Source organism: Eretmochelys imbricata, chromosome 3, assembly GCF_965152235.1.
Source record: "Eretmochelys imbricata isolate rEreImb1 chromosome 3, rEreImb1.hap1, whole genome shotgun sequence".
Taxonomy (NCBI): domain Eukaryota; kingdom Metazoa; phylum Chordata; order Testudines; family Cheloniidae; genus Eretmochelys; species Eretmochelys imbricata.
The window spans coordinates 128,791,180-128,815,765 of NC_135574.1; the positions used below are offsets into that span (position 1 = coordinate 128,791,180).

The window sequence follows — 24,586 nt, forward strand, 5'->3', positions numbered from 1 at the left end:
ATGCTAATGTGCCTTCTCAAATTGTGGTAAAAGAAAACAAAACAGCTCTTTTCGTTATGTGTATCCTAATTAGAATAAAAATGAGCATAAATAACGTGGAAATGCCATGTATTGTGATTGTCCTAAAAAAATATTAACACAGCCTTTATGTAAAAGCTATTACAGTATGCACACAAAATGGGAAAGTTCCCTTGTGCCAAACATAACATCTGATGAATGACAAGAACAAGGTGCTCAGATATAATGGGGATTAGTATAACATAACATACCTATATGTACTAAATGAGACGACACTAATTCAAGCATGTCATTAATACCAACACAGATAAAATGTGCATATGCAATACCTTTAGCTAGGCAAGTTATATTTTATGCAAGTAGGCCAAAAATTTCTAACTTGGCACTAAATCCATATTTTCAGAGATGCTGCAGTTCCCACTGACTTCAAGTTTGCAAAAGATGGCCCTAGTATTTACTGGCTAACTGTGCTATTTTGAGTATGTCAACCCACAAAGGTGGACACTTATTTTTTCTTAATGTGCAAGATGTTTTCCTTTCAAAGGCAGGCAATACAAAGAAAGAAAACCATACCTGTTAACACTGCTGATTGGTATATTAGCAATCCAGTACAATAGTCCCAAACCTTTGGAAAAAAACATACATTAAAGTGTAAATATTTATTTAGATAATTATGAAAAAGAAAAAGAAAAAATTATGTCTGAAGTAAAAAGTACAACATTGCAAACTGACAAACTACAAATCTACATCAAGGGATGAATCTAGAGAAACACAGACATTTAAAAAGGCAATGACTAGGCAGGATTCTGTTCAACACGCTCCTTATGAGATGTATTTGTTCACTACACAGTTTAAGCCTTGTCTACACACACGTTTTACCAATTTAACTAAATCATTTTAGAAACTGATTAATTAAATTAGTGCTATCCTCTTGTATGTATATATTTAAATGGGTTTAAGAATGCTTTATACATTTAACTTATGTCAGATCCTCATCAACTTAAGCTAAATCAACATAAACACATTCAAACTGATTTCAGAGTGACCACATAAGGAACTTGCACCAGTTTAACCAGTTTCTAAAACAATTTAGTTAAAATTAGTACAACTTTTGGGTACTGACAAAGCCTAAGCTAGCCATGCACAAATGCAAGTCACAAGCTTCCTTAAGAAATGACATAGCACTTTATGGTTAAAATTTTACTGCAAAATGCAATTTTCAAAGTTCCCTAACTCAGCTAAATCAAAAAACAATTTTCACTAGTACACTCAGGGCATGTCTACACTGCAAAATTAAGTCAACTTAGCTAAGTCAAGTCAACATACAGCCACCACAGTAATGAAGTTGGTTGTGCATGTCCATGCTATGGTCCTTGTGTCAGTTGAGCTTGTCATCACTAGCAGTGCTTTTACTGATGCAGAGAGCTACCTTGGGTAGCTATCCCACTGTTCAACTCACCACCTGGTGTTTTGGAAAGAGTCTGCAAGCCTCATGGGAGAAACACATTCCCACGGGGTGACTGGGAACATGGTGTGAACGTCCCATGATGCAGTTTTCTCCCTCCCCTAATTTCTTCTACATCCCATATTTCGTGCCTGTTTTCAAAAGCCTATCAAACCTGTGCATTCACCATCTCTACAGAAGCATGAATCCCGCCAGGTCTTCGCTATTACAAACACCAAGCACCTGATTCTGCAGTATTTCCAGAGCCGCCAGAGTCACCATGCAGAATATGACAATTCTTTTCAAATAGCCCTGCTGGAAACCATGGAAAAAAACAATTCCTGGTTGCTGCTGGCATTCACGGAGCAGCTGAACACAGTGAAGCACCAGTTCTTGTCCCAAGAAACAAGCACTGACTGGTGGGGTCGCATCGTTATGGCAAACACTGGCTCCAAAACTTTGGGATGCGCAAGGCCACTTTCCTGGAAGCGTGCAAGGAGCTCGCCCCAGCCCTCCGGTGCCGTGACACTAAAATGAGAGCTCCACTGACAGTGGAGAAGCGAGTGGTGACCGCTCTGTGGAAGCTTGTAATGCCAGACTGCTACTGATCAGGTATGGGGTCTGTGACACTGTTCACTAATTAAAATTCTTATTTAACTAAGATTACATCATGGAAAAACCTTGTGTGTCCCATCCAAGACCTCTTAGTCGTGTTCAATCTGGTAACGATGTGTTCAGTCACTTAGGAGTCATCCACACAATAGGTCATCTTAAAGACAACGTCTACAATGAATCCACCAATGTACCTCCTCTGGTAGTTTATCACCAAATGGGGAAAATTCCACCGATGGCCTGTTATTCTGAAAAGGGGTATCCGTACATTGACAGATACAATATGTTTGAGATGAACACGCTGCTGTGTGGCCAGAAGGAAGGTACCAGCAGCATCTGTCGTTATCGTCACTGGTAGCCTACCGGGCTAACCAAGTAAGAGGCTCTTATCATTTAATAGTGAAAATTCCAGTATTGTAATAACCAACTATCAAAAATATATTATTTTGGTCAAATGAAGTGCAGGGTCACAGGGTCGAAATTTTGTTATATGACAAAGGCACATATACTAATTGGGCAGGTGGCAATTCTCCTCTACCTGTGTCTAGTATGTTGTGTAAAAAGCCAGGCTTTAAACAAAGGGGTAGACCCTAAATTTATGTGATAGGTTCATTAACAATGACCCTATCAAAGGGAGGACTGTAGCATATAGGGCTAGCTTGCCTTTATTATATTCAGAAATGATGCAAGGAACCAACATGACTGTATCCTGAAAGACATTAGCTTCCTCAGTTAGCATAATGCTTGAGGCCTGTGACCTTTGAACAGACAAATGGTCTAAGGGAAAGCCCAAGTATTGGGGAGCTGAAATTGGAGTTTTAAGTGAATTTCTGACCACAGGAACATGAGTCCAACCACAAGAGTGTCATGGCAACGAACTGATGTTCATAACAGGTACATAGGTTACGTCCACGGATAACCAACCACAGGAGGGCCATGGCAATGAATTGACATATATGATAATATGTTGAGATTACTGATATACTACCCTATAGGAGGACACTCCAACAGTGGTAAGGTGAGGAAATACAATTAAAGAAGAAGGGGAAAACCCATACTGAATATGCATCAAATATAGTGGTGTCAATATAACATATTATAAAAGTTGCATCCCAGCCCAGGAGCAGTAGGAGAAAGATGTAGCCCTTGGGGAGGTGCCAGAATGATGGCCACTGGTGTTGAGGGGGAAAGATGATGGTGATGAAGATGATGATGGCTACCATTTCAGATTGTTCTGCAAGGGATGGTGAGAGATGTACATTCTGTAGTATCTCTATCTACGTTACTGAGTTGGGGTGTTTGTTACTGTGCTAAATGCATTAATAAATAATTTGTAAATGTAGAAGAGTTCCTGTAGTGTGAGTGTTGCAGCTGTACACATCAGGGTTCCCAACTATAAAATAATATAAACAATATTGGGCCTGATCTTGGGACAAGAACCTGTCATCCCTAAAGTGATAACTGGGAATTCTTAAGTAATCACTATAATCAATCCACAATTAAGGCTACAATTTAGTTATGGGTATTTTTAGTAAAAGTCATGGACAGGTCACGGGCTATAAACAAAAATTCACGGCCCATGATCTGTCCATGACTTGTACTATAAATACCCCTGACTAAATCTTAGCTGGGAGGGTCTGGGGGGGGCCAGCTGCTAGGGGGGGCACCAGCTGACAGGGGCCACTGAGAAGCAGCTCCTCCAGCTGTCCCCGGGACCTGGCTGCAGAGGCTGGCTGCAGAGCCGCTCCAGCGACGGCCCGTGTGGCTGTCCACAGGGATGCCTGAGGACCTGTCCCCAGGGCCAGCTGCTTGGGCAGCCCTGGGGTCAGCCACACTGGCCACTGCAGAAGTCATGGAGGTCACAGAAAGTCATAGAATCCGTGACTTCCGCGACCTCCGTGACAGACACGAAGCCCTATACATAATCTATAGATCAGCCTACAGCGGCACCATACCAGAGTGACTGCTTGCCTGCGTTGCCTTTTGGTACACCTGCCACACCTCCTTGGCTTTCACGCGACACTGCTGCAGGTCCCTCTTGTAGCCCTTCTCCCCCGTGATCTGAGCGATCTGCTCGTAGATGTTCACATTTCTATGGCTGGATCAGAACTGTGCCTGTACAGCCTCTTCTCCCCATGAACCCAGGAGATCCACCACTTCCTGTGCAGTCCAGGCAGGAGCATGTAGCTGGCATGCTCAGCTGGGCAGCTGCTAGATAGCAACACTGGGTCTACACTGCCACTGCGTCGACCTAACTTAAGCACTCACCTCTCACAGAAGAGGAGTTATTAAATCGATGTAGCAGGCAAGTGATGTCAGCAAGAGGAACACTGTAGCGTACTGAATTTACTAGGTCGACATAAGGTGTCTTACATCAACCTAACTCTGTAGTGTGGAGCAGGCCTCAGTGACAGAATTTAAATTAGACAAATTTAAAAAAACTGTCTCCAGCCATTTCAGAACTGTTCAAAAACTTACAAGAGTGTTTTAATAATGGAACAAAGTGTGTTTTCCTCTGTTCTCATACTTTGAAATGGACAAAGTTTTACAGGCTTTCAAAAAAATATTCTTTTCAGGTACAGAATTAGCCTGGGAAATTTCAATCCAAAACGTAAAAGCGAAAGGAAGTTATGACTAATTCTAAACAATGGCTTAGAATGGAAAAACTTGTTCAATCTTAATTGTGGCTAATGTTCCAACTACAATATTTGAGTATTATTTTTATATAAGTACAGTCTCAAAACAATTCAAGATTTGCCACTACAGCATTTGTTAGACTTAATTAGGAGGGAGAAATTATATTTAAAAAATTCATAAACTTGTATTGAAGCCATCTTGAGTAAATGCTCCATTTCAGACCTAAGTTTGTAGCATAGACATGGCCTAAATTGACTGAAGTCCCATTGACGATCATAAACCACTGTAATTACATCGATTCTCTATGTTCACATAATGCTCCTTGCGTCAGAGGAGCGCGTCTACAAGTGGTGCTCTAGTACCAACAGAGAGAGCAGTACACCATGGGTATCTATCCCATTGTGCAAATTGCCACCTTCTGCTGCTAAGAGCATAGGTGCTGACTCCATGGATGCTCCAGGGCTGGAGCAACCAAAGGAAAAAAAAATGGTGGGTGCTTAGCACGCACTGGCAGCCCCCCATCAGAACCTCCCACTCCACCCAGAGCCTCCTTGCCCACCTGCGGGCCCCACCAATCAGCACCTCCCCCTCCCTCCCAGCGCCTGGAGGCGGGCTCACCATCCCATGATAAGAGGTTTTTTCATTCCATGGGCTTCTGACTACGTTTCACACTGTTTTTCAACCGGCCCTTGTAAACTGTGCACCCGCCATCTCTGAAAGCACGGATACTACACTACACTCCAGTCTTGTGATGTGTACTATGAACACAATGTGGCTGAACCTACAGTATTTCATGAGCTGCAAATCTGAAAAAGAATCTGTGGCGCCTGCCCTGCTGTGTGCCACGGAAAGAAACAATTCAAGACTGATGTTGTCATTCACTAAGCAGCTTCATAGAGTGGACCATTACTACTGGGCTCGGGAAACAGGCACTGAGTGGTGGGCTTGGATTGTGATGCAGATATGGGATGACAAGCAGTGGCCGCGGAATTTTCAGAGGGGCAAAGCCACCTTCCTGGAACTATGTGCAGGGCTGACCCCTGCACTGCAGTGCGAGGACACCAAAATGAGAGCTAAGTAACAACTACGGGCAATTTTTTCCGCAGATGTAGTTTCTTGACAATATACCCCTTTCCACAAGATCTGGACTATCCCCACACATACACTTATTTTTTTCACCAAGATAAATTAAAGGACTAGATCTGAATGAAAAGCCGATTTCCATCCTGCAGGAAATTCCAATATTTTAACATTTGTTTTTGTCCAAATTTGGCATAAGAAGTCAAAACAATAATTTTCACTGAACAAAAAGTCACAAAAGAATTTTATTCAGAAATGTCAAAATGAAATGAAACATTTTGACATTCCTACATTGAAACATTTTATTTCAGTGTATTTAACTGACTTGGAACAGGATGTTTTGAGTTAGTTTGACATTAAACTGCATCTTCCTCAGATACCACAGTACCTCATGGGACTTGTCTCAGGCTCCAATTTTTCCCTATGGGTTGGGCGCCACAGCCAGTCTACATTTCCCCATCACGTAACTTGAGCAAAGGGTAGACCACAGTGCATCATGGAAGATGTAGTCTGGCCAAGGAACCTGCCCATAGGAGAGAATGGGGGTATGAAGCATCCAAACTAAAACTCCTAAACTAAAACTCCCATGAGGCACTGCAGCAGCATAGGAAGATGTAGTTTCATTTCACAGTAGTCAACATCAAACTTTTCTGTTCAGTTAAACAAACTGAAATATTTCAATTAGGGTCAAACAGACCTGAAGCAAAATATTTCATTTAGATTTTGCTGAAGAAAAATTTTGATTTTGTGGAACCTGAATTTTTTCCTTCAAAAAATCATTTTGAGGGAAATTCCCAACCAGTTCAACTAAGGAACAGGGAATCAATGAGTATTTGTTTTATACCATCTTGATTAAATATCAATGTTGATAAAAGTAATGCACATCAGAAAACACAATTCCAACTACACATACAGAATGATGGGTCTAAATTAGCTGTTTCCATTCAAGAAGGAGATCTTGGAGTGCCTGTGGATAGTTCTCTGAAAACATCTGCTCAATTTGCCGTGACAGCCAAAAAGCTAACAGAATGTTAGAAACCACTGGAGAATACCACCATCAATACTTTGAGCATTTCAGGTCGCCCCATAACAAAAAAGTACAGAGAAGGGCAACAAAGTTCCTGGATGATAGGTCCATCCATGGAAATTAGCCAAGATGGTCAGGTACACAGTCCCATGCTCTGGGCATCCCTAGACCTCTGACTACCAGAAGCTGGGACTAGACGACAGGGGAGGGATCACTAAATATATTGCCATGTTCTATTCATTCCTTCTTAAGCATCTGGCATCAGCTACTGTTGGAAGATCGTATACTGGGCTAGATGGACCACTGATCTAACCCAGTATGGCCATTCTTATGTTAAGTATTTAAAGGGAAAAATGCCCATTTTACTCCAAAGAGACTACATTTGTTAAAAGTAGAGTATGTTTTCCTTACCTTAAAGCTTCTGTCTTCAGAGACTGATATAAGCATATTTCTCTCCCAGGTGCAAAACTCAGCTGCAGTCACTGGAGCCAGATGGCCTTCCAACTCAGTTAATATAGCCTCATTCTGTGATTAGTTGAACAAGAAAGAAAAGTAGATCAAACTTCAACATAAAAAAGTTTCATTTGTTCTGACTTAAGTAATTAAAAAATACCACTACAAAAAGAATGTCAAACTGGGGCACATTATACTATTTCACGTACACCTGTTTTCTTACTCCCAAATGTATTGCATCACTGGCAAAAATCACTATGTCTATTGTATTCCCTTCTCCAAACATAACAACATATAAAAATACTTTCAGGTTCATCTATAAATTTCTATGTTATTATCCTCAATGGACTTACACACCTAAACACCTTATTATTTGTGCTAATGTTTTCCCCAGTAATGAGAATAAATCAACATGCCTGTATTTTTTTTTTTTAATTTTTCCTTCCTCCCGTTCCCCCTCCCAACTTCTTAAAGGCTGATACCATGCTATATTTTTCTTGGCACCAATTCTTCTCTCAAAATCATGTAATAATTGTTTACAATTTATTTCCAGTGTGAGTCTAGGTCACAACACAAAGTTTTAGAGGCACTGCAACTCCATTACGTTTTACTGAGTTCTATTTTACACTTAAATTGGGGATTCAACCTCTGTTTCGTACGAAAAATTCAGTGTATCCTCTCCAAATTTACCACACTTACTCTGAGTACAATGTTTTTTTCTGAGAATTTACAAATAAATCTATTAGTTGGAATTAAAACTATTTAAAAATGGGTCCTTTAAGAAATGTAGCATCTGAGTCAATCTTTTCTTTATCAAAAAATATTTTAACAATAAAATAAAACACTCAAACTTTCCAAATCGTTAAAATTAATTGAAATCCTGTGCATATTTGAAGTCAGGTTGTAATTAAACAAAATTATTAATGATTGTTGTACCTAATTGCTGTGATTAAATAAGCTACGCAGACTCAGGTCAATAGCTCAAGTAACTCTTAAAAGAGGCCACTGTGACATAAAAAGTACCTCGACCAATCACCACCTCCTGTACACCTAATTTGCATGTAACAATTATATTGGTTGTAGTATGAAGAAGACTGGACATGTGTCAACAGTTCTTACTGCTAGGTAACATGGAATCTGTAAAGAGCAGTAATAGTTGGGCAGCACGCTAGCTTGGTCATAAGTGTTTGAAAGGTTCCAATGGCACCATTGCCTCAACTCCACTGTACATTAAGGCAACACATCTGAGAGAACTGCAACAAGGCACCAGTCTCACTAACACAGCAAGCCATTAAGACTTTAAATTGACTTTAAACAAGCTATTAAAACTGCAAATTAAGGGATAGATTTACTAGTATGCTTTGGCTGCTTTGTGCTTCTCTGGTGACTAGCTGATCCACTCTAGTTACTTTGGGGTAATGGCGTATCTGCCCTTAAAAATTCAAATTAAAAACATTATTTAAGACCGATGCTATATATCCTCAGATCCTTAGAGATACTGCATGAGAGCATTCATCTTTGGGTTTTTTGTTTAGTGTTTGTGTATGAATCTTTTAGTAATTAAAAAAATAAGGAAATTCGCACATAAAAAGCTGCATATTAAAAAGAAGTTATGGTTGAGAATAAATATCCATAACTGTGGAGTCAAAAACGTTATAGGAATGTTGTAATTATCTCAGAACCAAGTATTACAAGCCAAGTTAACCTGTGCTCAACTGTCAGAACTTATTGGACTATGGTGAAGGTAAATATGTACGTTAATTTCCATTACAGTGACGGCACTTCCAACTTAGCAGGACACAGCTACTGACTTTTCATTAATTTACTCATACTAGAAGAGGGGTAGTGGTACAACAAAGAAGTAGAATTGTTATCTGCTTTTATTCCCCTGTAGAATCAGGCTAGGAGAGGAAGGGGACATGCAGAGCAGGTTGTTGATGTACACAGCAATGTCCCTTGCATCCTCCTGAGAGAGCCTGGATGAAACTTTCATAGAAGTACCCTGCAATCCTCTCCTGAAGGCTTCTAGGGATGGCAGCCTTATTTCTTCTTCCACAGTATGAAACTTTCTCATGCCAGCCTGTGATTACTGCAGTGGTGCCTGCCTAAGTTAACAGGCTAGCGGCAAATAGGCCAGGTGCCTTTAGCACTGGCAAAGTGGAAATTTCTGTAATAATTTTATGAACCCTACATGCACGCCTCAGTTTCCCATATGTGCTTAATTGTTACTCAGGGGTGGAAAAGGACTGTTTGCTCTCAGGGCAGGCTAAGACACAATGGTATGATTGTTGCCTTGCTGTCTGAGGCTGAATGAGTCATTGGGGGAAAAAGGAAAAAAAAGACTGGCTGAGGCCAATCCCCTATCAATGGAGAATTCAAGAAGACAATGGACATCTAGCAACCCAAAAGGAGATGGATTTCCACATCTCTCAGCAGCGAAATTGAGCAACAGCCCCCAGCTTGAAAACAAAGGACTGGGGAGGTGGGAGGATAAGGGTTGGCTGCTGGAAGGAGGAGGGCTCTCACCTGGGATCTGACCAAAGAGGTCGGACTGAGAAACAGACAGAGTTTGAACAACTGGGTTCACTATAGCATGGCTGGTCTCAGGGGTAACCAGAATGGACTTGGGCTATGCTTTAACCTTCAGTTCTCTATGCTAACCTGGAGGACTTCCTATGCTGTGTTCCAGTTAACTAATAAACCCTACTGTTTTGGTAACACTGTTTGAGTGTCACTACAAATGCTTCAGGGGGTGCATTAATCCCTGAAGAGTGTGCAAGTCTCCAACAGGAGCCTATCACATCTGGATTTGCTAAACAGAGCTCATGGTGTGAAGCAGGAGTGCTGGAGTCCTAAAGGTGAGGCTGTGTGGTCTACCCTGGAGGAAGAATGAGACCCCTTGCGGGTCTGGCACACAGAAAGAGTTCCTCCTAGAGACTGTTTCAAAGCTGGGGAGGTAGCACCAATCCTGCGGATCCATGTTAGGGACACCAGCAGCAGCTGTCCTCTTTGTCCCCTTGTTATTCTCAGCAGTGAGATATTGACTAAAATCACCACTACATGTGGAAAACGGTGCCAGTATTCAGTGTCATTGCCCTATGCAAATAGTTTCAGATAACTAAGCAAATCCCTACTCATTTCCCCTTGCCCCTGGTGGGTCATACTAACCATGGCTGGTACTTTGAGTGGTGTCATGCACAAACACTCTGAAGCACAAGTGTCAATAAACATGTCTTCTTTAAAATTTTAGGGGGGCAAGGGAAGGGTGTTCTGAATCTTAATTTTCGCTTTCTTTGTGACTATACTGACAAAGATACTTCAGCAGTTGTCATTGCACCCTTGAGGAGTTCCCTTTCTGTACCTGCAGCATGTCTTAGCCAGATAAGGAGGAGAAAGAAGAGGACTCAGGATGACATGTTCAGAGATATCCTGCAAGCCACTGCTGCACCAGACCACGAATAGAAGCCCTGCAGGTTGAATATTGCAGACTGTATGGAGAAGGAAATAAACAAGAGAAAGGCCTAGAAGTCCCTGCAGGAAAAAGGAGGAGACGCACCAGGACATAATGGGGCTTCGCCGGCAGCAAACACTGATGCTGCAGACTCTTGTGGACCTACAGGTTCAACAAACACAGGCTTGCATATCTTTGCAGTCCATGCAGAACTCCATTACAGCACCCTCAAGATTCCACATGGCATTTGGGGCCGCATCCCTACCCCTTCCACTCCACACTGGGGGACAGTAAGGACAACCACAGTTTTGCATACACTGACCTGTGCGAGCCACAATTGCTGTATGTGTAGCCAAAATGGACATGAATGTTATTTCCCCTTAATAAATTAATGGGCCAGAACTTAAGTTTTTAAATGTATTTGCTTTAAAATTGCACAGATTTTTTTTTTTTTGCAGTTGTTTTGTTACTCAATTAAATTCTGTTCGGAAAATAATTTATCTTCATTAGATCACAACATATGCTGCAAAGTGCCAAGAGGTAGTGAAAGCATCCACTTAGTTGTTATTGTACAACGTGACAATTCACAGGAACAGGGACAAACACCGTAATAATCAAATCATAAATGTACAGCAAGCACCACAAAATCAATAGGTGCATTGACAGTGTTATAGTCATAGATGTGTACCAAGCACCACACAATTCCTAACAGACTCCAAAACTGCAGGGCCAGGTAGAACACCGTGCACCACAACACACTACTGTGGCTCTCTGTTAAAGTGCTCTTTAAAGGACTCTGAATTGTATGGCTCCGTGCTGAGCTTTTCTAATAGCCCTTGTGTCTGGTTGTTCAAGCTGCTCCACCTTCGCACACTTACTGAGGCTCCTTCCTCTGCATTCACCCCAGTGGCAATTTTTTCCCCTTTGCCACACAGATATTATGCAGGACACAACAGGCAGCTATAACCACTGGGATTATTTTTCTCACTGACATCCAGTCTTGTGAGGAAACAATGTCATTGTCTTTTCAATCTACCAAAAGCACATTCAATTATCATTCTACACCTGCTGGGCTGGTAGTTGAATCTTTCCTTGGTGCTATTGAGGTGGCCAGTGTACAGATTCATGAGCCACAGGAACAAGGGTTAGGCTGGGCCCCCAGGATCACTATTGGCATTTCAACATCACCAATGTTAATCCACCAGTCGGGGAAGAAAGTCCCAGCTTGTAACTTTAACAGTCCTGTGTTCTTAAAAAGACAAACATCATATACCTTCCCTGACCAGCCAATGTTGATGTTGGTGAAGCATCCTCAGTGATCCACCAACACTTGCATAACCATAGAAAAGTAGCTTTTTCTGTTGATGCACTCTGGGGCAAGGTGGCCTAGTGCTAAAATAAGGATGTGTGTGCCATCTATCACTCCATCACATTTCAGGAACTCCACTGCTGAAAATCCATCCATTACATCCTGCAAATTGCCAAGAGCCGGAGGGGATTAATGGCCCCGCATACTTGCATGTCAACCATAGGTGCCGACCCCCCACCCCTGGCCCTGCCCCTACACCACCCTTGCACCACCCCAATTCCACCCCCTTCCCCCAAGTCACCGCCCCTGCCCTGCCTCTTTACTGCTTCCTTCCCTGAGTGCGCCGAATCCCCACTTCTCCCCCTCCCTCCCGGAAAGTCCTAAGCGCCACCAAGCGGCTGTTAGGCGGCGGGCAGGAAGTGCTGGGAGGGGGAGGAGCAGGGACGCAGTGAGCTCGGGGGGGGAGCTTGGCTGCCGGTGGGTGCAGAGCACCCGCTAATTTTTCCACAGAGTCGGTGTCAACGGCCTGCACAATGGATTTTCCAACTCCAAAATGATTTCCCACTGACTGGTAGCAATCAAGCATTGCAAGTTTCCACAGTAAGATTGCCACTCATATCTTCACTGTCAGTGCTGCTCTTATTCTGATGTCCACGCACTGGAGAGCTGGAGTGAGTGCAACACAGATCCAGGAATGTGGCCTTGCTCATCCAAAAAGTTCTGCAGTCACTACTCATCATCCCAAGCCTGCATTACAATGTGATCCAACCCATCAGTGCTCATTTCTCGGGCCGAGAAGCAGCACTTCACTGGCCGCAGCTGCTCCATGAATGAATGCCACCCAACAACCTTGAATTTTCGCCATGTCCCACAGCAGTGTGTCCTCCATGAAATTGTCCTGTCCCCCGATTTGGTTCTTCTTGCAGCTCTGCAAATACTGGAGGATTCTGTCCTGTGCTTGCTATGCTCATGATAGTAGTAAAGAGCTGTGGACATTCCATTTTTCTGTGACAGATGGACAACAGCAAGGAGGGCCGTGCAGGTTTATGGGATTTTTTAATAAGGCACAAAAATTATGGGATATGGATGACATTATGGGATGGAGAAAGTTGCATGCTGGAAAGTTGACCCTTTGCTCCCAGTCACCATACACGACTTGTTTCTGCTTCGCCACACATTGCCAAAACTTCCCCAAAGACATTGCACGGGATAGTGACGAGTTGCACACTGGGATACCTACCCACGGTGCACAACACTGTGCATTGACAAAAGCACTCCTGGTGAGCACATGCAGCATTGACGCAAGGAGCCTAATATGCAGGCACACAAGTAATGTACTAACTGCGATGGCTTTATGATGATTTCTTTTAAAAGTAACCTTAATTCTGAATTTCCTCAGTTTATAACGCTTAATTTGGGAATAGTTACAACATCCCTGTAATGTTTTCTACCCTTAAGTTACTGATACATACTCTGAACCGTAACTTCATCTTAATATTGTCTGGGATATATACTAATATCACGCATTAGGCCATGCCAATTTTCATCTACAAGCAGATGAACATTTTTGCTCAATAAATATCAGGTTTTCTGAAAAACATGTTGCTTTTAATTAGTATGGTTTAATTTGAAAGTGAACATGTTTCTAGAATCTTTAACATCTATTTTCAAGAGAAAAGACAACTCACCTTTGCATTTAACATATATATCCGATTTCCAGCACATACTGCCACAGCCTGGTCATCTGGACTAAATCGTACATAAAGCACCATTCCCAAAAGAGTTCCTATAACAATTCCTCGAGGCATTAACCCTATAATAATTTTAAAAAGATTAGTATTGTGTCATAAAAACAAAAATTCAAACACTTCAATATAGTATTAAATTTAAAGCATAACTATAAATTTAGTAACTGAATGGCTACTACAGGTCAATAGCCACTCAAAAGTTAAGGATGTGTTGAGCTTTTCATTTAAAACAGGACTTTATTCCCTTTATTTCACTCTTTAATTACTACCTTTCACCTCCAAATTTATAATTAACATTCAGGAGACAACTTCTAGGGAACCATCTGAATGAACTGTTTGCTCAATTTTATACTAAAAACATTTAAATCATCCAGTTTTCAAATGTAGCCCAAAATAGCTTGCCATTTTTTGTCTTTTTATAACAGAATATTGGGGGGGCCGGGGGAGAAGACATCTTACAAGTTAACTTGTGTATCAAAAGCAGGAAGGTCTCATGACCAGCTTGCCAAAGTGGTCTGGTCATTGCTTTACAGTTTCTGCTGCTCTAGTTGTCTGAGAGGGCACCAGCTGTGGCCTCAATCACCCCCTTGTGCTGCGATTGCTCCCCCAGAGCTTGGTTACTACAAGGGAGCCAGGGGGAAGTGGGGCCCAAGGTAGGGGGACCCGGGCCGACCCACTCCACCAGATCCGAGGGCCCTAGCATATATCAAAGTGCCCAGCTCCAGTTACTAAGCTACCCCAAAATATGTTTCCACTTGGGTCACTTCATACCAGTCTGAATCTCCTTAGCTTGGGGCGTGATTACTGGTTTAGCAGACTCTCCTCAGTCTGTCTGTGTTCGGTCAATTTTGCTTAAGGCTTTCAAATCCCCAAGGAGAGGAGGGGGCACCAAAGTCCCTCCTGTTAGCACAGCCTTCATAAAGCTGTTGCCACTCTCCACACTGCTCTCAGCATCAGCCACGCTTCCTGATTCCATATGCAGCTCATTCCCCACTTTTTCCTGTGCTACCAGTGCTCTTTTGAACTCTTCCTCCACTGGCAATATGCCTTGCACCTGTTGAAGGGCAAAGCCTCCCTTGTCCCATATTGGTCTACTCCCCACCCTGCTTCCGTGTGAAGCTTGTAGACTGCATCACACACCCTTCCCCATAATTTTTCAGTCACCAGGCTTGCTTGTATTGACAGTTCCCTCAGTCTCAGGAAAAGAAGGCTGCATTTTTATGACCTTTACTGGGTCAATGCAGTACTTCAAAGCGGTATGGTTGGCAGGACAAATACCACTACATGACTCAGTGATTGTGATCCTTTATAGAATGTAGCCATCGTAGGGGTGCGTGATCTGTCACTAGCTGGAATGGTTGGCCCCACAGGAAGCAAAGCCAGGCCTCAACAGCCAACTTTACCGTTACAGCACCTTCTCTATCACTGACTAGGGGACTTCTCAAGGAAACAGCTTCCTGCTATGATATACGATAGGATGCAAGAAGTAGGGGGAGAGGAGCAACAGTCCATCTCCAAGATCAACAGCCAATGCGTCTGTTTGTAAAATAAAAGGTTTTAAAAAGTCAAGGTGTAATAAAACAGGTTCCTGTTTTATAAAAGGTGTAATAAAACAGACTTTTTTTAGTGCCTGGAAGGCCTTGTCACAGGCCACAGTCTACTGGATCTTTCTGGGTGTGGCATCTTTTACTAGCCTGTTAGGGGTGCAGCTATTGTGGCAAAGTTGGGTAGGAACAACCGACAGCAGCATTTCTCAAACTGGGGTCCGCAGACCTCTGGGGTTCCGCAAGCGTACTCCAGGAGGTCCAAGGGCCCCGCTGATAACTCCTTCCCCTCCCTCCCAATACCTCCTGCATGCCAGGGAACAGCTGATCAGCAGCGTGCAAGAGGCACTGGTAGAGTTGCCTGCCCGGGGCTAAGGCAGGCTCCCTACCTGCCTTGGTTCCATGTGGCTCCCCGAAGCGGACGCCAGGTCCCTGTGGCTGCCCATGGAGGCTCCGCAAGCTGCCCCACCCCAAGTGCCAGCTCAGGAACTACGACCAATGGGAGCTGCGGGGGCAGAGCCTGCTGGCGTGGGGGCAGCGCACAGAGCCTCACGGGCCGCCCATGCACCTAGGGGCCACAGGGACCTGGCGACCACTTCCTGGGAGCCGCAGTAAGCACTGCCAGGACCCCACACCCTGAACACCTTCCACACCCCAACCCCTTGCCCAGTACGGCGTCCCCTCCCCCACCCAAACTCCCTCCCAGAGCCCACATCCCCACACACACCCCAACCCTCTGCCTCACCCTTGAGCCCGCTGCTGCATCCCAAACCCCTCATCCCCTGCCACACCCCAGAGCCCTCACCCCTACACTCCAACCTCCTGCCCCAGCCTTGAGCCCCCTCCTACACCCCAAACCCCTCATCCTCAGCCCCAACCCAGAGCCCTCATCCCCCTCCAGCACCCCAATCTCATGCCCCTGCGTAGTGAGAGCGAGTGAGGGTGGGGGAGAGCGAGCGACAGCGGGAGGGGGGATGGAATGAGCAGGGGTGGGGCCTCAGAGAAGGGACAGGGCAGGGGGGCCCTGAAAATTTTTAAATCAAAATGGGGGTCCTTGGGTTGCTAAGGTTTGTGAACCACTGCATATAGTATCCCACTAGCCCCAGGAAGCTGTGCACTTGTCTCTTCATAGAGGGGATCTGGCCTTGTGACAAGGCCTTTACCTTCCTTACTAATGGGCATAGCTGTCCCCTGCCCACAGCGTACCCCAGATAGTTCACTTCCCGGTTGGCTAATCAACCTTTAGCCAGGTTAGCTGTCAGCCTGGCCTCTTGGACTGTCTGTGGGACCACTGGGAGGTGATGTATATGGTTGTCCCAGGTTCTGCTCTAGATGACAATATTGTTGATATAAGCAGCCATATATTGACTATGGGGGCACAATACCTTATCCATTAAACTCTGGAACACAACCATTGCCCCATGCAGATCTAAGAGCATAGTTCTAAACTGGAATAAGCCCAGGAGCATTAAAAAAAGACCGTTTTTTCACTGGAATCACGGATATGGGCATCTGCCAGTACCCCTTAGATAGGTTAAGGGTGAATATATAGCTGGCAGCCTCTCCAGCAATTCGTCGACACGCAGTATGGGACAGACATCAAATTTGGATCTTGCATTCACTTTTGAAAATCTATGCAGCATCATGTTGAGCTGTTCTGTCTGGGTACAAGCATTATTGGACTTCACCACTCACTGTGAGACTCCTGGATGACCCTCATGGCCAACATTTTCTGTAGCTCTTGTCTCACAATTGCCCACATTTTTTCTGGGTAATGGTTGCACGCTTTCTGGCCAGGTTCAGTCTCTATATAATGGAGCACGAGACGCATCTGGCCTGGTGGTGCCAAAAACACAGAGGGGAATGTGCTGATGAGTGTGTATCTGCTGTTCCTGTGGGGTCATAAGCCTTACCCGGTTGATACAGTCCCCAACTGGAGAACCACTGTGGCACAGTTCAGGCTCAGTGGGCAATGGAGTGATGAAGAGTTGCTCCTGTTCTTTCCATACCTTTGGTAAATTGATGTGATTTATTTGTGAGACTTACCTTTTCCCAGGCTGGTGAACTTCATAATCTACAGCTCCAAACCTTCTTATTATTTGAAAGAGACCCGGACACCAAGCCAACAGTTTAGACTCAGAGTTGGGTAACAGAAGCAGCACCTGGGCACATTTGGAATTCTCGGATATGGGCACCTTTGTTATAGTTCTTCTCTTGGTCATGTTGAGTCTTCAACAAGTTCTTCTTTGCAAACTCACACAGGGATTTTAACTTCTCTCTTAATCACAGCATATAGTGTCCTGAGTTGGTGGACCGATTCATGTCCCTTCCATGTTTCATTAATCAGATTTAACATTCCCCAGGGCTGTCTCCCATAATGCAACTCAAATGGAGAAAATCCCATAGAAGTTTAGGGAACTTCCCACATGGAGAACGGAAGGGAGGGTAGGAGCTGATTCCACTAATGAGGATCGGAGGCCACAAACTTCTTAAGTATCTCTGTCATGGTGTTATTGAAACACTCCAACAGTTTGTCAGTGATAAACAAATGTTCTTAGGGCTTTCACCTTCAGCAAATTACATAGGTCTTCCATTACCTGTGAGAAAAAAATGGTTCCCTGGCCAGCAATTATTTCTTTAGGAATCCCTACCTAGGCAAAACATTTATCAACTTGGTGATGATGACTGCCGCCTTTGTGGAGCAGAGGGGCATCGCCTCAGGGTAGCATGAAGCTTAGTCCACGATCACTAAGATGTATTGGTGCCTTGCATGCTTTTTCCAGTGACCCTATTAAACCCATCCCTACTCTTTTGAATAGGGTCCTTACAATGTGTGTGGGGGGCACATACTAGAGTGGCCTTAGGGACCTTCCTGGGATTCACCCACTGACATTTGGGGCATGAAGCACAATACTGCCACACTTCCTGGTGGACTTGAGGCCAACAAAAGCTCAGGGTCACCATTTCCAGTGTTTTTTCCTACCCAAGATGTCCTTTGCAGTATATCATGAGGGCCAGATTTAACACTTCCTGTTGAAACTTTTTGGGAACAAAGAGTTACAGCTAGTCTTCTCTGGTCTGTGGGTCTTTTGCCAACCAGTTTTTTGTCCCCTTTGTAATTCAAACTGTGGCTATTGTTTTCGTAATTGTGGCTCGTGTACTTTATTGTTGACATGGACAATCTGTTTGTAGGTCTAGACAAATGTTAAATGATTCTGCTGCTTGACAATGAAGTCAACTCAGCTCAAAAGCAGCTCTACATCAGGGGATGGAGTGTGCTAGTCCTTAGCTTGAGCTACTGCAGGGCATGGGCCATGAGTAGGATCACTGACTGGGGACATGGAAGGCCCTTCGCTATGGTCATTGTTTTTGGGGTTGGGACCATTACCTGAGTGCATTGATGTTCCTTCCCCTGAGCTGTCATCTCCACCTAATCCAACCAACCCCTGGAGGTCTCCTCTCATTGCATCTTCTGTCTCTCCCACTGTCCCCTCCAGGGACCACCCCCCCTTCCTAATTCCATCAGTACCTGTAATAACTTCTTGTATCACCCAATTATATTAGGGTAGGCTAAGTTCAGGGCCACCCCTACATGAGTGATGTCCGTGCAGTTCTGTATTGTTAGCTGGACTTGCCTCATGGCGTACAGACATACACCTCATGGATGCACTGAAAAAATAGGGTGCCTGAAGTTTCTCCCTCATGTCTATTAAGCTGTGGGCCCAGACTCCATTAACTTGTACTGACACCACCAGTTTCTCTATCTTGCAAGCTCTAAAGTCAGCTAGAAGTGGCCCAGTTAACTGCACATGAAGTAGTCACCTGACTGGGGAGGAGCTTTGACTGTCTGGGCTCCCACACTTCATGGGGATCCTGTGGTGGGCCTTGAGTTGTGCCAGAATGGCCTTTTTGTCCCATCTCTCTGTAGGGATAAACCACCACAGTTGATCTACTCGGGTGGTCCCATCCCCACTGTGGTTGATAGCCAAGTTCCTCTTATGCTTTCCCTGCTCATCTGAGTTGGCCAGTGCTGAGCTATGATTGGGGCAGTTTGGAGAAAAAATATTTTTCCAATGTTTATAAAATTAAGTTATTTATTCTGATTTATTTCTTCTATATCAAGCAACTTCCCCCAACTCAGTCCACTGTTGCTGGTAGGAGCTAAGAAATGGTGGGGAAGAAAAGGGGGGGGGGAAGGTTGCAAACAAAGTAAAGTACTAATAAGTAGAGGTCCATTACTGAGACAGTTTTTGTATGATGAACTTGCCATGGTTAATCGGGGGGGAAAAGATTTGTCAGACTAAGAATCCCATCGTCTACCCTTATGCAGATGGTGGGTATCTGGTAAGAGAAAACAAGCAAGAACTAAAGTGCAGGGGACAATTGGGGAGAAGAAAGAAATAACAGGATCTGCTGAGGGGCGAAGGGGGAGACGAGGAGGTGTAGAGGAAGTAGGAAATCTGGGCAATAAGGAACCCTGCTCCCAAGCCCTTTATAAATCCAGGCTCCCTGGCTCCACACACTGCTACACACCAGTTTCCCAGTACCACAGCCTTTTCCATATGTCCCACAACTCAGTGTTCCTCCTTCATGTCAATGCTCCAAGTCTCTGCCCCTCTCCTGTTCCTTAGTGAGCTTGATCACAAAGCAAATGATTATGAAAATATTTTACATTTATAAAGTCTTCACAATACAAATGTTTACAAATTCAACAGGGAGTAGAGACCAAGAGAGACTTTAACAAGCAAAGTAGGAGTTTTTGAAAAGATACATATATATATTTTCTCATGCTTCAGGACATAAGTCAACCCTTAACTACTAGAGGATTAAGAGGAAACTTCCTCTAGTGGCTTTGTGATGTGGCAGTCTGTCTCTTAAAGGCAGTAATATTTAGTGGACTGCCCACCTCCCAAGTGACCTTTTAAGAGTTTGAAATGTCTAATATAAGGACCTAAAGGGAATGTGGGTAGAGAGGAAGTGGTGTAGGGAATAAGTGATGCTTGGGAGAAAATCCCATCACTATATCTTTAAGGGTTTGGGGCCAGGAGCCCTGTAGAGAGGGAGGGGTAAGGCTCCTCTCTCATCTGACCAATCAGGAATGAGCTGGGCAATGGGGATTAGCCTGTATGCTGTTTATTCCCATCTAACTGGGCAGGCACCAGCAGGGGAAGGGTGTGAAATCCTCTGGACTAAGCAGGGTCATCTGAGGAAGAAGCTGGGTATGGCTTTACAGCATACTAAAGGACACCCTGCTCCAGGAGGAGAGTGAGAGACTCCTGCCTTAAGGAAGGCGGTAATAACAGCCTGTATTACCCAGCTCCAGGAAGAGGGCTGGGTTTCTTGATTTAAGAGACATGGACTAGTGAAAAGTATACACAATTCCAGGAGGAGAGCTGCGGCCATCCAGCTCAAGGAGGGAGGCAATAACTGCCTGGGTTGGCTAGGCTCCAGGGAAGAAATCCATAAGAGGAACAGCAAATTATAGGTTGAACCAGGAAGGGTGAAAGCCTTTTTGTTTGTAGTAATGTGGGACTATCGTTGAAGGGATTGTTTATTTTGGGACTTTGAGTACCCCAGAAGGGCAATGAACTCCTTTCAAAAAGACGAAATGCCAAAATATTTGAAAAAATCTCCAATGGCATGAAGGACAGAGGCTATAACAGCGACCTACAGCACTGCCGCGTGAAAATTAAGGAGCTCAGGCAAGCCTACCAAAAAACCCGAGAGGCAAACAGCTGCTCTGGTTCAGAGCCCCAGACATGCTGCTTCTATGATGAGCTGCATGGCATTCTAGGGAGTGCAGCCACCACTACCCCAACCCTGTGCTTTGACTCCATCCAAGGAGTAGGAGACAACACGAAAGCGGGTTTTGAGGGCGAGGAAGATGAGGAGGAGGTTGTAGATAGCTCACAGCAAGGAAGTGGAGAAACCGGTTTCCCCAACAGCCAGGATCTGTTTATCACCCTGGACCTGAAGCCAGTACTCCCCAAACCCACCCAAGGCGGGCTTCCGGACCCTGAACACGGAAAAGGGACCTCTGGTGAGTGTACCTTTGTAAATATTATACATGGTTTAAAAGCAAGTGTGTTTCATGATTAATTTACCCTGGCATTTGCGGCCAGTACAGCTACTGGAAAAGTCTGTTAACATGTCTGGGGATGAAGCGGAAATCCTCCAGGGACATCTCCATAAAGCTCTCCTGGATGTACTCCCTAAGCCTTTGCAAAAGGTTTCTGGGGAGGGCAGCCTTATTCTGTCCTCCATGATAGGACACTTTACAACGCCAGGCCAGTAGCACGTAGTCGAGAATCATTGCAGAACAAAGCATTGCAGCGTATGGTCCCGGTGGTTGCTGGCATTCAAACAACATCCGTTCTTTATCTCTCTGTGTTACCCTCAGGAGAGTGATATCATTCTTGGTCACCTGGTTGAAATAGGGTGGCTTTAATAAGCAGACATTCAGAGGTGCCTGTTCCTGCTGGACTGTTTGCCTGTGGCTGAACAGAAATCTTCCCTGCTGTTAGCCAGATGGTGGGGGGAGGGGTAAAGCCATCATACCAGAGAATTGTGTGTGGTTGGGGAGGGCGGGGGGGGGGGGTAGTTGGGTTTCTGCTTCATGTGAACCCGGAAACCGCAGCCCAACCCATTTTTAATGGCCAACCTAATGGCTACTTCGTATGGGAAATGAGGGCGCTGCTGTTTGAAGCCATTCCCACATGTTATGAAGGTTAAAGAAGCCAAAAGACCTTGGCTTACCATGGCTGCCTGCAAGCCAAATTCTGTTGCCGGGTCCTGCGTGAGTGATCTCTCACACCAAACCAACATACCCTCAATAAGAGGCAAAATGCGACCTTGTAATGGAAGCATATGGGCTATGTAATGTTAACAGCAAGGTTTACTGTGAGAGTATACCCATTGTTCTATAAAATGTGTCTTTTTAACTACCACTCTCCCTTTTTTCCCCCCCTCCACCAGCTGCATATGTTTCTCCTTCCCAGAGGCTAGCGAAGATTAGAAGGCAAAAAAAACCTACTCACGCTGAAATGTTCTCTGACCTCATGCTGTCCTCCCACTGAGAGAACACAGCAAAATACATGGAGGCAGACAATATCAGAGTGCAGGAAAAGACAATATGACCACAAGGAGAGGTGGCAGGCTGAAGATGGTAGGTGGCGTCAGCTTGCTGAAAGAAGGCAGGAGTCAATGCTCAGGCTCCTGGAGGATCAAACTCATAGGCTCCAGCGTATGGTTGAGCTACAGGAAAGGCAGTAGGAACACAGACCATGCTACAGCCCCTGCATAACTAACCGCCCTCCTCCCCGAGTTCCATAGCCTCCTCACGCAGACGCCCAAGAACGCGGTGGGGGAGGGCCTCCGGCCACCCAGCCACTCCACCACAGAGGATTGCCCAAGCAACAGAAGGCTGGCATTCAATAAGTTTTAAAGTGCTGTGTGGCCTTGTCCTTCCCTCCACCACCACCCCTCCTAGGCTACCTTAGCAGTTATCCCCCTATTTGTGTGATGAATAAATAAAGAATGCATGAATGTGATTGCGTTTGCCAGCAGTGATCGAAGGGAGGGTGCTTATTTTACAGGAAAGTAGAGTAAACCCGGGAGGAGAGGGGGGGTTATCAAAGAGAAACCAACAGAACTTTCACACCGTAGCCTGGCCAGTCGTGAAACTGGTTTTCAAAGCTTCTCTGATTCGCACCGTGCCCTTCTGTACTCTTCTAACCGCCCTGGTATCTGGCTGCGCATAATCAGCAGCCAGGTGATTTGCCTCAATCTCCCCCTTACGCTCACAGATATTGTGGAGCGCACAGCAAGCAGTAATAACAATAGGAATATTCGTTTCGCTGAGGTCTAAACGACTCAGTAAACTGTGCCAGGGTGCTTTTAAAGACCCATATGCACATTCTCTCACTATTCTGCACTTGCTCAGCCTGTAGCTGAACAGCTCCTGACTACTGTCCAGGCTGCCTGTGTACGGCTTCATGAACCATGGCATTAAGGGGTAGGCTGGGTCCCCAAGGATAACTATAGGCATTTCAACATCCCCAACAGTTATTTTCTGGTCTGGAAAGTAAGTCTCTTGCTGCAGCTGTTGAAACAGACCAGAGTTCCTGAAGATGCGAGTGTCCTGTACCTTTCCCAGCCATCCCATGTTGATGTTGGTGAAATGTCCCTTGTGATCTACCAGTGCTTGCAGCACCACTGAAAAGTACCCCTTTCGGTTTATGTACTCACTGCCTTGGTGCTCCGATGCCAAGATAGGGATATGGGTTCCATCTATTGCCCCGCCAGAGTTAGGGAATCCCATTGCAGCAAAGCCATCCACTGTGACCTGCACATTTCCCAGAGTCACTACCCTTGATATCAGCAGATCTTTGATTGTGTTGGCTACTTGCATCACAGCAGCCCCCACAGTAGATTTGCCCGCTCCAAATTGATTCCCGACTGATCAGTAGCTGTCTGGCATTGCAAGCTTCCCGAGGGCTATCGCCACTCGCTTCTTAGCTGTGAGGGCTGCTCTCAACTTGGTATTCTTGCACTTCAGGGCAGGGGAAAGCAAGTCAAAGTTCCATGAAAGTGCCCTTACGCATGCGAAAGTTTCACAGCCACTGGGAATTGTCCCAGACCTGCAACACTATGCAGTCCCACCAGTCTGTGCTTGTTTCCCAGGCCCAGAATCGGCGTTCCATGCCATGAACCTGCCCAGCTGACACCATGATGTGCACATTGCAGGGGCCCATACTTTGTGAGAAGTCTATGTCCATGTCCTCATCACTCTTGTCACCATGCTGCAGTCACCTCCTCCTCACCTGGTTTCGCTTTTCTTGCAGGTTATGGTTCTGCATATCCTGCTGGATAACACGCACGGTGTTTATAGTGCTCATAATTGCTGCGGTGATCTGAGAGGGCTACATGTTCCCAGTGCTACGGCATCTGCGCTGAAAAAAGGCACGAAACGATTGTCTGCTGTTGCTCTGGCGCAGGGAGGAGTGACTGACAACATGGCTTACAGGGAATTAAAATCAACAAAGGTGGTGGCTTTGCATCAAGGAGAAACAGAATGGCCCCCTCAAGGATCAAACTCAAAACCCTGGGTTTAGCTCGCCGTTGATTTCACGGAGGGAGTGGGGGAGAAAATGAATACAAAACATATCTGGTCTATTTCTTGTTTTGATCCACTTCATCTATCTTTATACATCTTGCTGGCAGCAGACAGTGCAGTATGACTGCCAGCCATCGTCGTCTCCTGG

General features: G+C 44.9%; 1 protein-coding gene across 1 annotated transcript in view; it reads right to left on the reverse strand.

The window, feature by feature from the left end:
* The window catches only part of WDR27 (WD repeat domain 27), a 161,132-nt gene that overhangs the window by 132,644 nt on the left and 3,902 nt on the right, over positions 1–24,586 (reverse strand). Inside the window, exons 3-5 of the mRNA XM_077812169.1 lie at positions 13,720–13,844; positions 7,230–7,343; positions 592–643 (exon numbers count right to left, since the gene is read on the reverse strand). Of these exons, the coding sequence (XP_077668295.1) occupies positions 592–643; positions 7,230–7,343; positions 13,720–13,844 (291 nt within the window). The remainder of the gene's footprint in view (positions 1–591; positions 644–7,229; positions 7,344–13,719; positions 13,845–24,586) is intronic.